Source organism: Procambarus clarkii, chromosome 30, assembly GCF_040958095.1.
Source record: "Procambarus clarkii isolate CNS0578487 chromosome 30, FALCON_Pclarkii_2.0, whole genome shotgun sequence".
NCBI lineage: Eukaryota > Metazoa > Arthropoda > Malacostraca > Decapoda > Cambaridae > Procambarus > Procambarus clarkii.
Genome location: NC_091179.1, coordinates 8294301 through 8311340, shown reverse-complemented (window position 1 = coordinate 8311340; position 17040 = coordinate 8294301). Strand labels below are relative to the sequence as shown.

Sequence of the window (17040 nt, the reverse complement as noted above, 5' to 3'; positions counted from 1 at the left end):
CACCCCCACGCTAGGGTACACACCCCCACGCTAGGGTACACACCCCCACGCTAGGGTACACCCCCACGCTAGGGTACACACCCCCCACGCTAGGGTACACACCCCCACGCTAGGGTACACACCCCCCACGCTAGGGTACACACCACCCACGCTAGGGTACACCCCCCCAGGCTAGGGTACACCACCCACGCTAAGGTACACACCCCCACGCTAGGGTACACCACCTCTACAAGACAGACGGATCACTGCGAGTGCCTATAAACGTACCTTGTATTCTAGTGTGTGGTAAACATGGCTTGCTTGTTCAGATGAGCTGCCGGAAAATCTGCAAGTCAACTTTGCCCGACGAAATGCTTCGTATCTGCCCTAATCTCTGAGGCGACTGGTGCAGCAAACATGGTCGTGTTTTCGACGTAATGACACGCCTCGTATCTTAAGATACGTTAGAGATATGTCAAAGATTTCTGAGGGGCCAGAAATCGCGAGCAGCCGCGTCCAACAGCCTGGTTGATCAGTCCGGCAACCAGGAGGCCTGGTCGACGACCGGGCCGCGGGGACGCTAAGCCCCGGAAGCACCTCAAGGTAACCTCAAGGTCAAGGCAAGGGGCTGTTTCCGTCGTGGCCATTAGCGAGTATCGCCAGAATTAGTTTGAATGAATTTATTTATTTTTTCAGCATTCATTTCGCTGAGAGTTTTACGACTTCCTGCCCGTGTCCAGGCTATGCTGTCAGTATATGGCGCCTTCAAAACACACGCAAAGAGTTTCAAATGTAGATATAATTGATCCCAGTAGGCTCAGGAACCTGTACACCAGATGATTGACAGATTAAGACACGGGACCAAAGAGCCGAAGCTCAACCACGCTCAACACAACGAGGTAAGTATACACACACACACACACACACACACACACACACACACACACACACACACACACACACACACACACACACACACACACACACACACACACACACACATATATGGAGTATGCGGCCCCAGCATGGAGCCCGTACCTTGTCAAGCACAAGACGAAGCTGGAAAAAGTCCAAAGGTATGCTACTAGACTAGTCCCAGAACTAAGAGGCATGAGTTATGAGGAAAGGCTGCGGGAAATGCACCTTACGACACTGGAAGACAGAAGAGTAAGGGGGGACATGATCACAACCTACAAAATCCTCAGGGGAATCGACCGGGTAAACAAGAATGAACTATTCAACACTGGTGGGACGCGAACAAGGGGACACAGGTGGAAGCTGAGTACCCAAATGAGCCACAGAGACGTTAGAAAGAACTTTTTCAGTGTCAGAGTAGTTAGTAAATGGAATGCACTAGGAAGTGATGTGGTGGAGGCTGACTCCATACACAGTTTCAAATGTAGATATGATAGAGTCCAATAGGCTCAGGAATCTGTACACCAGTTGATTGACGGTTGAGAGGCGGGACCAAACAGCCAGAGCTCAACCCCCGCAAGCACAATTAGGTGAGTACACACACACACACACATGCACACGCACACACGCACGCACGCATGCACGCAGGCACACGCACGATATACAGTACATATATAAAAATGAGCCACTTGAGGGAATGCGAACCAGCGTTGCAAGAGGTAAGCTTGCCCTCGGGGAGCCCATGGGCTGTTGACAGCCGCGGGAGCCCCCGTCTTGCGTACCGCGGCGGTAATAATGCTATACTTCCGTGCTCTACGCCGCCTTCGTCGCCGCCCGGTCACGTGCTGGACGGAGGTGGTCACGTGCTGGACGGAGGTGGTCACGTACTGGACGGAGGTGGTCACGTGCTGGACGGAGGTGGTCACGTGCTGGACGGAGGTGGTCACGTGCTGGACGGAGGTGGTCACGTGCTGGACGAAGGTGGCCACGTGCTGGACGGAGGTGGCCACGTGCTGGACGGAGGCGGCCACGTGCTGGACGGAGGTGGCCACGTGCTGGACGGAGGCGGCCACGTGCTGGACGGAGGTGGCCACGTACTGGACGGAGGCGGCCACGTACTGGACGGAGGCGGCCACGTACTGGACGGAGGCGGCCACGTACTGGACGGAGGTGGCCACGTACTGGACGGAGGCGGCCACGTACTGGACGGAGGCGGCCACGTGCTGGACGGAGGTGGCCACGTACTGGACGGAGGCGGCCACGTACTGGACGGAGGCGGCCACGTGCTGGACGGAGGTGGCCACGTACTGGACGGAGGCGGCCACGTACTGGACGGAGGCGGCCACGTGCTGGACGGAGGTGGCCACGTACTGGACGGAGGTGGCCACGTACTGGACGGAGGTGGCCACGTACTGGACGGAGGTGGCCACGTACTGGACGGAGGCGGCCACGTGCCTTACACACCCGACCCACAAATCTGAAGATAAACAAAATGTCGACGTTTCGGTCCGTCCTGGACCATTATGAAGTCCCCCTCTCACCATTCCCCCCTCCCACCATTCCCCCCTCCCCTTTCCCCCCTAACCCCACCCCCTCCCCTTTCCACCACCCCTCCCCTTTCCACCACCCCTCACCCCTCCATCCCCCACGCCCACCATCAGTGGGATTGGTCGTCCTTAAAGGCTATCTGGTTTAGTGGTTGTTGAGTAGGTGGCCTGCTGCTCTAGATGGGTGGGTGTTGGGTGAGTGCTGGTAGAAGGCCTCTGTTGCCAGTATATTGGTGACTGGTAGATTGTTTGGTAGATTAAGAGTCAGGCTTGGGTGGTAGGTGGGCTCGGGATGGGTGGGTGAGAGTTGTGACTGGGTGGGTGTGGGTGGTTGATCTAGCTGTAAGGTGAATGGGGTGGATGAATTGCTTGTAGAGAGTGATGGGGGAGTTCGCAGCCTCGCTCACTCTTCCCCTCTCCTCTTCCCCTCTCCCCCCTCCCCCTCTCTCCCCTCTCTCCCCCCCTCCCCTCTCTCCCCCCCTCCCCTCTCTCCCCCCTCTCCCCCCCTCCCCTCTCTCCCCCCCTCCCCTCTCCCTCCTTCCCTCTCTCCCCCTCAATATCTCTCCTCGTTTTCGAGTTCTTGTTTATTGTTCCTGGACGCTGTGGTGTTTATACTGTGTGTGTGTGTGTGTGTGTGTGTGTGTGTGTGTGTGTGTGTGTGTGTGTGTGTGAGTGAGTGATCGATCACTAGTATTATACTGTAACTGGCGTGGCTGTTCCACAGCACAGGGCCAGAATGATTGACAAATACCCCACCTGTAGCCTCAGGGTCTGACAATTGACACACACACACAGAATTGCGCACTTGCCATTCCAGCTCCTCGGGCAATGTTAGGGCAGACGAGTGAAGGCTGTCATGACAGGTGAGTGTGGGGGGGGGGGCGGGGTTCCCTGTTGTCATGCAGGGTGACAGAAGGGGGGAGGGTCATGGAGGGTGACAGAAGGGGGGAGGGTCATGCAGGGTGACAGAAGGGGGGAGGGTCATGCAGGGTGACAGAAGGGGGGAGGAGGAGGGTGTATGTTGTCACACTGAAGGGAGTTTAAAGCGTCATATTTGGGTTAGTAGCAAAATAACTTGTATTGAATTCCTGTATATTAAGTGATTGTTTTTTTTACCATGGAGGTGAAGGTTGATTCAGGGTGAGTTTAAAGGTCCCCCAGGGAGAGTTAGTCCTTGTTGATATAGATACTCCTGATGACCAGACCACACACTAGAAGGTGAAGGGACGACGACGTTTCGGTCCGTCCTGGACCATTCTCAAATCGATTAGATTCAGCTACTCAGAATAAGTTCCAAGTAGCACGGGCTATGGTGAGCCCGTAGTGGACTTACCTGGCACAGGAACGGGGCAAGTAGCACGGGCTATGGTGAGCCCGTAGCTTACCTGGCGCAGGACCGGGGCAAGTAGTTTTTGCGCGGCTTTACTAGCTTGATAGTAGTGAACCCTGTTGATATTGTGCTAGTACAACTGGTTTACCTTTGGCCTGTCTCGAGAGTTCTACTCTCACAACCCTGCCCGAGGCAAGGCTCTTCTGCTGAAGCCCGTTCGATGCCCTCCCGCTTTAAAATATTCACCTTTGATTTGGCCAAAATCTTCAAATTTACTGATAGAAAGTTGAATGTTCGTGGATGTCTGATATGCAATATTTTGTGGTTGTGCTTAGGCCTATCGCTGCTCCTCTTCACTGGATCTATTCTACGCTTTTTACTATATCTTGCGATGGTTTCGGGGCTCAATGTCCCCACGGCCCGGTCCTCGACCAGGCCTCCTTATATCCACTTTAGAGTAGACCATATTCACTTTATTGTTTTATTGTGCAGTATCATCCGTGTATAGATTATCTCGTCTGTGTTCCTGTGAGAACATGGCTTCAAGACGCCCATAGTCATATTAGTGTTCGACTTCATGCGCAAAGTACAGGAATTTTTTAATCTTTTCTATATCTATAAGGTGTGAATTATAGATGAAATTGTTTATGTAACAACCTAAGATGAGGTCTGATAAAGACCTTTTGTGCCCTCTGTAATGCTTTTTTGCGCTACCGCTCACAGGATGAGTATGGGGTGCACAATAAACTCCAGGAGAAGTTGCACAAGGGATTCGAAACGCCGTGTCATTGTAGTGTCATTTCTTGCCTTTAGCATCTCCATGCTAAGTATGGCTTTGTCATGCTGGCTAAAGGTAAGGGCCGTCCGACATCATCATCCCTGATCCTTTACGAGTGGGTTTTCCTTCTACGGGAAGAGGATCTGATTGTATCTTGTATCCCGCAGGTCTCTCTTAAGTCGAGGGCTTATGTTTTTCTCCTCTCAAGCCTTTGTTTCCGCTGCGTATTGGGAGATCCTTATTAAGGCGTTTGTAGTTCTTCAGTGTCGTCTACTGAGACAAGTTCCTTGCTGGTTTTCGGTAGAATTCTTGAAGGGTGACACGAACCTGTGTTTTTTTTTATTCTTGTGGCAGGGTGTAGGGTGTAGGGGGGCAGGTGTAGGAACTGATAGGGTGTAGAGGTGTACACTTATCAACAGTGTCTGTACTCACCTAGTTGTATTCACCTAGTTAGGGTTGCAGGGGTTGATCTTCGGCTCTTTGGTCTCGCCTCTTAATCTATCAATCAACTGGTGTACAGATTCCTGAGCCAATTGGGGCTCTGTCATATCTACATTTGAAACTGTGTATGGAGCCTGCCTCCACCACATTACTGTCTACTGTACGGGAGAGTACTGCCACTGTAGGGGGGGGGGGAGTACTGCCACTGTACGGGGGGGGGGGAGTACTGCCACTGTACGGGGGGGAGTACTGCCACTGTACGGGGGGGGGGAGTACTGCCACTGTACGGGGGGGAGTACTGCCACTGTACGGGGGGGAGTACTGCCACTGTACGGGGGGGGGGGTACTGCCACTGTACGGGGGGGGGAGTACTGCCACTGTACGGGGGGGGGAGTACTGCCACTGTACGGGGGGAGTACTGCCACTGTACGGGGGGAGTACTGCCACTGTACGGGGGGGAGTACTGCCACTGTACGGGGGGGAGTACTGCCACTGTACGGGGGGGAGTACTGCCACTGTGTGTGGGAGTGGCAGTTAAGAGTAGACATAAGTAGTAGGGACGGGGGTGAGAGAGTTATCACGGGGGCCGGAAGTGAGACTACATGGGTTCCGCTCTGCTTACTCTCCCTCACACCAGACTCTGTACACATGTAACACTCTCACACACCTGCACTCATGCGTGCCCTAGCACTCGCGCGCACACACCTGTGCTCGCACGGGACAGTTAGAGCACTACGGTTGATATATTTCAACCCATCTGAGACAAGTAATGAGGCGCTGATAGTACCGGCACGAGGCTCCCTGGTTGATACCTGGTTGATACCTGGTTGATACCTGGTTGATGCCTGGTTGATGCCTGGTTGATAACTGGTTGATAACTGGTTGATATCTGGTTGATACCTGGTTGATACCTGGTTGATACCTGGTTGATACCTGGTTGATACCTGGTTGATATCTGGTTGATGGAGTTGTGAGAGTTCTTCTACTCCCCAAGCCCGGCCCGAGGCCAGGCTTGACTTGTAAGAGTTTGGTCCACCAGGCTGTTGCTTGGAGCGGCCCGCAGGCCCACATACCCACCACAGCCCGGTTGGTCCGGCACTCCTTGGAGGAAACAATCTAATTTCCTCTTGAAGATGTCCCTCTGTCTACCAGCACTTCAAGTCCAGTTTCAACACAAACAGGATTAACTGTATTGGTATTGAGGCCGTTCACATGGTTACAGTTGTTAAGCTGTGCTGGATGTTACAGCTGTAGTTAGTCATTACATGCAAGGAGGCTGAAGGCCTCCTTCAGCCTCTGCTCCAAGAAGCAACAGCCTGGTGGACCAAACTCTCACAAGTCGAGCCTGGTCTCAGTCCGGGCTTGGGGAGTACAAGAACTCCCAGAACCCTATCAAGCAGGTATCAAGACTTTTAAAATGACAATATTCAACATAAAAGGAGAAAGCACCAAGCCATTGCGACTATATAGCACTGGGAAGGGGTCAGGATAAGGATTTGGGATGGGACGAGGGAGGGAAGGAATGGTGTCCAACCGCTTGGACGGTCGGGAATTGAACGCCGACCTGCACGAAGAGAGACCGTCGCTCTACCGTCCAGGCCAAGTGGACGGTAGAGCGACTGGGGTGTTTCTCGTGTGGGGGGGGGGGGCGTGGCGGGAGGGGGGGGGGGAGGGATTCGGGAGATAAGATTTAAAGACAGGGCAAGAATCCCCCACCTATGTGGTACATACTAGAGTACGCGGCACCTGTATGGAATCCTGTTGTCGTTAACCACAAACGTTATTAAAACCTGTCAATGTTTAACCGCGAGACTATTAATAGAACTATGAGGACAGGGAGATGCGGATAGCTTGAGGTATCTGATCGCAGCATCAGCAGATAAGAGAGAAGAAGAGGAGACTTGATTACTACCTTCAAAATACTTCAGGTGGCAAGCGGAGTGTGTTCTTCAGGGTTGAAACTGAACGAAAGGCAACAGGTGGAAATAAGACTCGAGTAACTAGGAGAGACATAATCATATTCTGTAATACTTATTATTATAATTATTAAAATGTGTATTTATTTAAACAAAAGCTTATTGGTTATATTGTATTAATACCTGGTACAGCTTTATCAGGCTTTTCATGAAGCCGCTAAGTGGAATGAGCTGGAGGAGGTTGGGGAGTTCTTACTCCCTTCACAGCTTCCATGAGTAGATGTGACACGAGGTTTGCAAGACGTTTATAATAGATGTTCTACAGCTAAGAGGCGTGGCCCGAGAGCTATAGCTCATTTTCCACAGACACAACGATAAGAAAACACAGACAATGCTGTTCAAGGCATCATCCTGGATGATAATGTGAGTTGCCTGACCTTGGGGGATGAGTAATGGAACCGTAAGATGCTTGGTAACGATATGAATGATCAGTTTAAAGTGTGGGTGGGTGAGAGTTCTGAGAGGAGGGGGGCTAGTGGAGGGATAGGAAGGTGGTGAGGGTCCCTGGATAGGGGGAGGTGGGGCTGTGTGCTATCAGCTCGGCCGACCGGCTCCCCCATAGTCATATTAGTGTTCGACTTCATGCGCAAAGTACAGGAATTTTTTAATCTCTTCTATATCTATAAGGTGTGAATTATAGATGAAATTGTTTATGTAACAACCTAAGATGAGGTCTGATAAAGACCTTTTGTGCCCTCTGTAATGCTTTTTTGCGCTACCGCTCACAGGATGAGTATGGGGTGCACAATAAACTCCAGGAGAAGTTGCACAAGGGATTTGAAACGCCGTGTCATTGTAGTGTCATTTCTTGCCTTTAGCATCTCCATGCTAAGTATGGCTTTGTCATGCTGGCTAAAGGTAAGGGCCGTCCGACATCATCATCCTTGATCCTTTACGAGTGGGTTTTCCTTCTACGGGAAGAGGATCTGATTGTATCTTGTATCCCGCAGGTCTCTCTTAAGTCGAGGGCTTATGTTTTTCTCCTCTCAAGCCTTTGTTTCCGCTGCGTATTGGAAGATCCTTATTAAGGCGTTTGTAGTTCTTCAGTGTCGTCTACTGAGACAAGTTCCTTGCTGGTTTTCGGTAGAATTCTTGAAGGGTGACACGAACCTGTGTGTTTTATTCTTGTGGCAGGGTGTAGGGTGTAGGGGGGCAGGTGTAGGAACTGATAGGGTGTAGAGGTGTACACTTATCAACAGTGTCTGTATTCACCTAGTTAGGGTTGCAGGGGTTGATCTTCGGCTCTTTGGTCTCGCCTCTTAATCTATCAATCAACTGGTGTACAGATTCCTGAGCCAATTGGGGCTCTGTCATATCTACATTTGAAACTGTGTATGGAGCCTGCCTCCACCACATCACTGTCTACTGTACGGGGGAGTACTGCCACTGTACGGGGGGCGGGAGTACTGCCACTATACGGGGGGGGGGGGAGGGAGTACTGCCACTGTACGGGGGGAGTACTGCCACTGTACGGGGGAGTACTGCCACTGTACGGGGGGGAGTACTGCCACTGTACGGGGGGGAGTACTGCCACTGTACGGGGGGGAGTACTGCCACTGTACGGGGGGGGGGAGGGAGTACTGCCACTGTGTGTGGGAGTGGCAGTCAAGAGTAGACATAAGTAGTTGGGACGGGGGTGAGAGAGTTATCACAGGGGCCGGAAGTGAGACTACACGGGTTCCGCTCTGCTTACTCTCCCTCACACCAGACTGTGTACACATGTAACACTCTCACACACCTGCACTCATGCGTGCCCTAGCACTCGCGCACACACACACCTGTGCTCGCACGGGACAGTTAGAGCACTACGGTTGATATATTTCAACCCGTTTGAGATAAGTAATGAGGCGCTGATAGTACCGGCACGAGGCTCCCTGGTTGATACCTGGTTGATACCTGGTTGATACCTGGTTGATATCTGGTTGATACCTGGTTGATATCTGGTTGATATCTGGTTGATACCTGGTTGATATCTGGTTGATGGAGTTCTGAGAGTTCTTCTACTCCCCAAGCCCGGCCCGAGGCCAGGCTTGACTTGTGAGAGTTTGGTCCACCAGGCTGTTGCTTGGAGCGGCCCGCAGGCCCACATACCCACCACAGCCAGGCTGGTCCGGCACTCCTTGGAGGAAACAATCTAATTTCCTCTTGAAGATGTCCCTCTGTCTACCAGCACTTCAAGTCCAGTTTCAACACAAACAGGATTAACTGTATTGGTATTGAGGCCGTTCACATGGTTACAGTTGTTAAGCTGTGCTGGATGTTACAGCTGTAGTTAGTCATTACATGCAAGGAGGCTGAAGGCCTCCTTCAGCCTCTGCTCCAAGAAACAACAGCCTGGTGGACCAAACTCTCACAAGTCGAGCCTGGTCTCAGTCCGGGCTTGGGGAGTACAAGAACTCCCAGAACCCTATCAAGCAGGTATCAAGACTTTTAAAATGACAATATTCAATATAAGAGGAGAAAGCACCAAGCCATTGCGACTATATAGCACTGGGAAGGGGTCAGGATAAGGATTTGGGATGGGACGAGGGAGGGAAGGAATGGTGTCCAACCGCTTGGACGGTCGGGAATTGAACGCCGACCTGCACGAAGAGAGACCGTCGCTCTACCGTCCAGACCAAGTGGACGGTACAGCGACTGGGGTGTTTCCCGTGTGGGGGGGAGTGGCTGGAGGGGGGGGGGGAGGGATTCGGGAGATAATATTTAAAGACAGGGCAAGAATCCCCCACCTATGTGGTACATACTAGAGTACTCGGCACCTGTATGGAATCCTGTTGTCGTTAACCACAAACGTTATTAAAAACTGCCAATGTTTAATCGCAAGACTATTAATAGAACTATGAGGACAGGGAGATGCGGATAGCTTGAGGTATCTGATCGTAGCATCAGCAGATAAAAGAGAAGAAGAGGAGACTTGATTACTACCTTCAAAATACTTAAGGTGGCAAGCGGAGTGTGTTCTTCACGGTTGAAACTGAACGAAAGGCAACAGGTGGAAATTACTGAAAGAACTAGGAGGGACATAATCATTTTCTGTAATACTTATTATTATAATTATTAAAATGTGTATTTATGTAAAAAGCCTATTGGTTATATTGTATTAATACCTGGTACAGCTTTATCAGGCTTTTCATGAAGCCGCTAAGTGGAATGAGCTGGAGGAGGTTGGGGAGTTCTTACTCCCTTCACAGCTTCAATGAGTAGATGTGACACGAGGTTTGCAGGACGTTTATAATAGATGTTGTATAGCTAAGAGGCGTGGCCCGAGAGCTATAGCTCATTTTCCACAGACACAACGGTAAGAAAACACAGACAATGCTGTTCAAGGCATCATCCTGGATGATAATGTGAGTTGCCTGACCTTGGGGGACGAGTAATGGAACCCTAAGATGCTTGGTAACGATATGAATGATCAGTTTAAAGTGTGGGTGGGTGAGAGTTCTGAGAGGAGGGGGGCTAGTGGAGGGATAGGAAGGTGGTGGGGGTCCCTGGATAGGGGGAGGGGGGGCTGAGAGATGGATGAGAGAGAGAGAGACTCCACTTGGAGCAGCATCACTTGGCTCCCATCGTCTGGAGACCACCACCTTCACCTGCGGGTTTATCTTAACTTGCGTCTTGACCTCTTCCACTTGTCTTGGGCGTCTTGACCTGCGGGTTACTCATACGTGGTGGTTTGACCTGGGGGGGGGGGTTCCGTTGGCTTGACACACACCCCGACACAGGTCGACACACACCCCGACACAGGTCGACACACACCCCCCGATACAGGTCGACACACACACCCCGACACAGGTCGACACACACACCCCGATACAGGTCATCACTTTACTCAATCACCAGTGAACGATGTGCCTTGTTGACGCGGGTCCCTGGCCACGTGTCCCTGGCCACGTGTCCCTGGCCACGTGTCCCTGGCCACGTGTCCCTGGCCACGTGTCCCTGGCCACGTGTCCCTGGCCACGTGTCCCTGGCCACGTGTCCCTGGCCACGTGCCCCTGGCCACGTGCCCCTGGACGCACGTGCAGGCACCCTGAGGGAAGGTGTTAGTGGTAACAGCTGGGGACTCTGGACCACAGAAACACGCCTCGACTGTAGAGTTCGAGTCCTTGCGGCTCACTGGCTCCCATGGTCACCTGGTCTCCAGTAGCCTATCTCATCCGTCCCTTCCCATCATCTTCTATCCTCTTCCCTTCATTTCGTTCCCTCCCTTCCCTATCCCTTCTCTTCCACCCCTTCCCTTTCTTCATGTGAGGAGAAACTTATCGTTGAGGAAACTTAGTGTTGCGTAAATTTGGTAAAATATTTTAAGAAAGTATCGTTAGCAGCAGTACGATTTCAGTTATAGGAATGCGTTCAGGAGTGTGTTAAGGTATTAGTTACTCAGAACGAAGTGTCCATGTAGCACGGGCTATGGCGAGCCCGTAGAAGAGTGTACAGTTAGCAACGTGTCTTATATTGAGTGGGAACTGTTTTGTTGGTCTTCCTGTACCTTAACTGAATAACAGCCTAGATAAGACGGCCTGGCCTCAGCCTGGTCGGGCCAGGGGCGGAGAGAAGGCCCGGCACAGTTGTGTGTGTGCCAAAGTGTGTGACACTTTGAGTGGCACCGCTAAGGAAGGAGGAAGAGGGAAGGTGGTCGACTTTCCAGCCGCTTTTCCAGGCGCCTTTTCAGCCGCTTTTCCAGGCGCCTTTTCAGCCGCTTTTCCAGGCGCCTTTCCAGCCGCTTTTCCAGGCGCCTTTTCAGCCGCTTTTCCAGGCGCCTTTCCTGCCGCTTTTCCTGCCGACACTTCCCTCACAATGATGACTACTCTGCCACACCACTTGCCTGCTTCTGGCTGGTCCTCAGGCGTTGTCAGTCAACGTACTCACATAGTTGTGCTTGCGGGGGAGTTGAGCTTCGGCTCATTGGTCCCCCTCCCCCCTCCCCTCTCTCTCTCTCTCTCTCTCTCAGCCTGGCCTCGCATGCGTGCTTGCGCACTCAGGTGTGGTGGAGTGGTGGTGAGGTTGTGGCAAGAATGAGTGTGTTACGGCGCGGGATATTAATGTGGGAAGAGCACGCGAATCGGCACTTAAGGAGGGAGGGAGAGGGAGAGAGAGGGAGAGAGGAAGGGAGGGAGAGAGAGAGAGGGAGGGAGAGAGAGAGAGGGAGGGGGAGAGAAAGCAAAGAAACTGACCTACTAGACGTTCCTTGAGATGACAACGTGTGATGATACACCTTAGTAATGTTTATATATATATAATATTTATAAATTAGTAGTATTAAATAATATATTATTATATTAAAATTTTTAAATAATTATTAATTAATATTAAATTATTAATTAAATATAATTTAAGGCGATTGTTTTCTGGGATTGTTACGGTGGTTATCGCGAGGGAAAACATCCCAAACCTTGTTTGTCTCGTTAGGCCTATAGTTAAGGACCAGAGTTAGGCTTATAGTTAACACAGCCCTCTTGGTACGGAAACGATAAGGGGAGATTAGTTGCAATTTTCCCCTTTTAAGCAGTTTCTATATATTTGATTCTATCTTTATCCAAGCTAAACTGTCCTTACCGACCACCGAGTCGGCCATGCTGTGCGGCTTCCTAGAGACCCCTCCAGGCTTTGATAGCGTAGCCACGACAGCTTAGTTGGTCAAGCCGGGCCACCTGTATCAAGGGGCCCCGCCGAGCTTCCTCTTGCGAGGGGAGGGGGGTGGGGGGAAGTGTATCGTGTATGAATACAGTGTATGAAGGTGTGTACTCGCATAATGCTAATGCTGCATTAGGGAGATTTTCTGTTTTAATTTTATTTTGTATCACAGACGGGGTCAGTCAGTTACAGTGGTAACCAAGCTACCAGCGACCGTTTTCTTCCGTGCAGGTGGTGGGTGGTGGTGAGTGGCAGTGGGTGGTGGTGGGTTGTGGGTAGTGGTGGGTTGTGGGTGGTGGTGAGTGGCAGTGGGTGGTGGTGGGTTGTGGGTGGTGGTGGGTTGTGGGTGGTGGTGAGTGGCAGTGGGTGGTGGTGGCTTGTGGGTGGTAGTGGGTGGTGGTGGGTTGTAGTGAGGGTGGCAGTGGGTGGTGGGTTGTGGGTGGTGGAGAGGGTGGCAGTGGGTGGTGGGGGTGGTGGCGTTGATAAGACAGTAGGTGAGTGACGCCCCCACGGAGGTAATGGGGTCTGGTCTGGTCCGTGTGCCGGCAAGAGTGATTACCGACCCGTAAAAGCATGGGCCTGAAACACCCCTTGGGGAAGGGGGGGGGGATAAACGCTGTGTGTGTGTGGGGGGGGGGGGGGTGTCGAGACTATACGATGCAAGTGAACAGAATTTCTGAGAAATATTTGAGAAACGAGTCAATTTAAGATTAGCGTACAGTGCGTCTCGCTTGTATATTTGACTTCCCCCAAGGAGGAGGCCTGGTCGACGACCGGGCCGCGGGGACGCTAAGCCCCGGAAGCACCTCAAGGCAACCCATCCTATTGTTACACATGATTTCGCGCCTTTTCTCAAGAGAGTTACTCTAAGGGCCTTCGGGTAATAGAGGATCTGCTGAGGGTGTTGGGAAGAGGTGGTGTGAGCCTCCGTCAAGACTGGCGGTCACTCTACTTGGTCATCTTATTGATTTGTGTTCTTAGTGCGTGTTGAGAAGCACTTATAGTGCTGCCTGGGGTGTAGGCGGTGAAGCCCAGTGCTTGTACGGTTAGTGGCTGTCACTGTGAACTCGCCCAGTTGTGCTTGGGGGGGGGGGGGGGGTTGAGCTCTGGCTTTTTGGTCCCGCCTCTTAACTATCAATCAACTGGTGTACAGATTCCTGAGCCTACTGGGCTCTATCATATCTACATTTGAAACTGTGTATGGAGTCAGTCTCCACCACATCACTGCCTAATGCATTCCATTTACTAACTACTGTTTGCGTGCGCGCGCGTGCTCTGCCCGTCCCTCCAGGATGGTCAGTGGTTTAAATAGCATGTTGCAGATAAGATAGCTGTGGGCGTGGCTGGCAGCTGACGTAAAGAGGGGCGTGGCTTACCACTGACGTAACCACGGGCGTGGGGCGGCTCTCCGCACTCATCTTAAAGGAAAAGATGGCGTGGCTGGCCCCCCTCGATTGGAACACAAAGGGAGCATGACTTGCCTTCAATGTGAGCACTTACCCTTACTTTTCACGCCACAGGATTTATCCTCCACGAGAGGTTGTGACTTGCTGCTGACGTAGGTAGCCCGCAAGTGCAGGGAGCGAGCTAGCTGTTGCTCGCTGGTGTAAACAGGAGGGTGTGTGATCTTCACCCCGCTGGTGTAAACAGGAGGGTGTGTGGGGGTGTGATTATCTCCCCGCTGGTGTCAACACCTGGCAGCGCCCTCTCTCTCTCCCCAGTAACGTAAACATGGAGAACTTCTCCCCTGGGACAGGCTAACCATAGCCCGGGCTTCTTGCCCCGCTTCTGTGCCTGGTGAGTTACGGGCTCACCATAGCCCGTGCTACTTGGAGCTTGTTCCGAGTTGCTGAATCTATAACAACCACCACCACCCCTGGGATATTAACACGTGGGGGGGAGGGGGGGTAATAACTGGTGTAGATGCGCACATGTCTGTCTTGACTTCTAAAGGTGAATTGTTTTTGGTTTGTATTCTTGAGTTGCACGTATGAGAGGAATACACACAGCCAGGTAGATGATACACTGTGTACTCTGCCCATTTTGTTTCTCACCGGCGCCGGGAATCGAACCCTGGCCACGGGATTACGTGTCTAGCGTGCTTTCCACACAGCCATCGGCCCCCACACTTACTGTGTGTGTGTGTGTGTGTGTGTGTGTGTGTGTGTGTGTGTGTGTGTGTGTGTATACTCACCTATTTATACTCACCTATTTGTGCTTGCAGGATCGAGCATTGACTCTTGGATCCCGCCTTTCCAGCTATCGGTTGTTTACAGCAATGACTCCTGTCCTGTGTGTGTGTGTGTGTGTGTGTGTGTGTGTGTGTGTGTGTGTGTGTGTGTGTGTGTGTGTGTGTGTGTGTGTGTGTGTGTGTGTGCGCGTGTGCGTGCGCGCGTGGGGTGAGGCATAGTGTGTCATCTGCGGTGTGGGGGCATAGTGTCAGCTGGGGGTGTGGCTCTACAATTCATATTCTCTCTTTGGTGTCAACTCTTTTTTTCTCACACATTTCTGGTCAATCTCTTTGATGTCTTCCTCTTGCTCTGAAGCAGTTTTAAGTGGGTTTGTTTACACGGCGTCTGGTTCAAGATGGGTCTGGGGACCTGACATGTCAGTAGTTTGACAACGGGGGATAATGTAAAGTAATATATATATGTGGATACAAGTTTTAGTATGACCAACTGACATTTTATTCCACTTCCTGTGGGTTCATTCGTGACCTTCACCCTGGGGGGCCCCCTCAGTGAGTATATACTCACACACTCACTCACTCACACACACACACACACGCACACGCACACGCGCACACGCACACGCACACACGCACACGCACACACGCACGCACACACGCACACACGCACGCACACGCGGGTTTGTTTAATATCAAGAAGCCAATTTCGACATTACAAATCAGATCGGTCTTGTAGATATCTCATTTAATTAGGATGATTGTAATTTGCTTAATTTATTTTTTGTTGGTATTGATACAATACTCAATGTGAATCGTTGTTTATCATCTTAATCCGCCCATTGTTATATGTAACAATATGTAACATGTGTAACCCTTACACATTAGGGTTGTGTAAAGCCTTGCAAGTACATATTCTTAAAGAAGTGACGTTGACATATAATGCTTTCACATTTTCGCTAAACACAGCATTATATAAGACTTCGTGAGCTGGATATAATTAAATTATATAAATTGAAATACATGTAAGTTATCCATAGCTTCATATATAGGAATATAGGCGATGGGTTTTAATTAAGCGACCGCAACAAAGCCCAAGATATATTGATATACGTTTTCTTTTTGTCATGTGTACATGTATATAAAACATTAATAATTTTGTAACTAGCGCCGAAAGATTATTATTTGCTTAGCTAAACGAACTAGAGGGTTCAGTTCCTGAACCGATTATGTGCCTCTGTAATCCTTTACACCACCGCCCACGGGATGGGTATGGGGTGCATAATAAAGAGAGAAATAATAATCAAGTAAAGTCAAATAAAGCGGGAGCATCGCAGTGAGCGGAGTATTCCCAGGAGTGGTGGTTAAAGATTCGCTACCTGGAACAAAAAGTTCCAAGCAGCACGGGCTATGGTGAGCCCGTAGTCGAGCCACGAAATAACTGGGTGATGGAGCTCTCGACTTTTTGTGAGGTGTTCCCTCTCACGCGATCACCGCCAGACTGTGACAGATTGATGGTCATATTGACTCGTTTTTTTGGCCGGTGTTGTGGTGGCGGCTGGAGGCTCTGTGGCTAGCCCCAGGGAGTAGAGGAGTAACGTGTCGGGAGAAACTTTGTACTTGTCTAGTTGTGCTAGCAGGGAAGGGGGGGGGGGTTGAGCTGTGGCTCTTTGGTCCCGCCTCTCAACTGTCAATCAACTGTACATTATTAATATAAAAGCTAGAACTGTAGACGTAACTTGTGGGTTGACTAATGGGGTCACGTCACCTGAGGTTCTTCTTCATGGGGAGTTCTTCCCATGCCCTGACTCGTGAGAGCTTGGTCCAACAGGTTGTTGCTTGGAACGGCCCGCAGGCCCACATATCCACCACAGCTTGGTTGGTCCGGCACTCCTTGAAGAAAAGGTTCCATTTTTTCTTGAAGATGTCCACTTTTGTCTCGGCAATATTTCTTATGCTCGCTGGGAGGACGTTGAACAATCGCGGACCTCTGATGTTTATACACTGTTCTCTGATTGTGCCTATGGCACCTCTGCTCTTCACTGGTTCTATTCTGCATTTTCTTCCATATACCATTTCCACTCCAGTACGTTGTTATTTTACTGTGTAGATTTGGGACCTGACACTTCTCTGCTCTGGTCCCACCACAGACCGGGACACAGTCACCGCTTAGAGGCTCTCGTTAGGGGCGGCGGGTCAACGGGACCAGGTCAGAGGTTACGTCACACCGCCTTGGGTCAAAGGTCACGTCACAC

The 17040-nt window shown here is 51.1% G+C and overlaps 2 protein-coding genes across 5 annotated transcripts in view; one reads left to right on the top strand and one right to left on the bottom strand.

Annotated features, from left to right (window-relative positions):
- The window catches only part of LOC138369884 (methyl-accepting chemotaxis protein 2-like), a 13131-nt gene extending 10693 nt beyond the window's left edge, over window positions 1–2438 (bottom strand). The window contains exon 1 of the mRNA XM_069333629.1: window positions 1677–2438. Coding sequence (XP_069189730.1) covers window positions 1677–2438 — 762 coding nt within the window. The remainder of the gene's footprint in view (window positions 1–1676) is intronic.
- Window positions 1–17040, top strand: part of LOC138370072 (AF4/FMR2 family member lilli-like) — a 307388-nt gene that overhangs the window by 232910 nt on the left and 57438 nt on the right. The gene's annotated exons all lie outside the window — the stretch shown is intronic.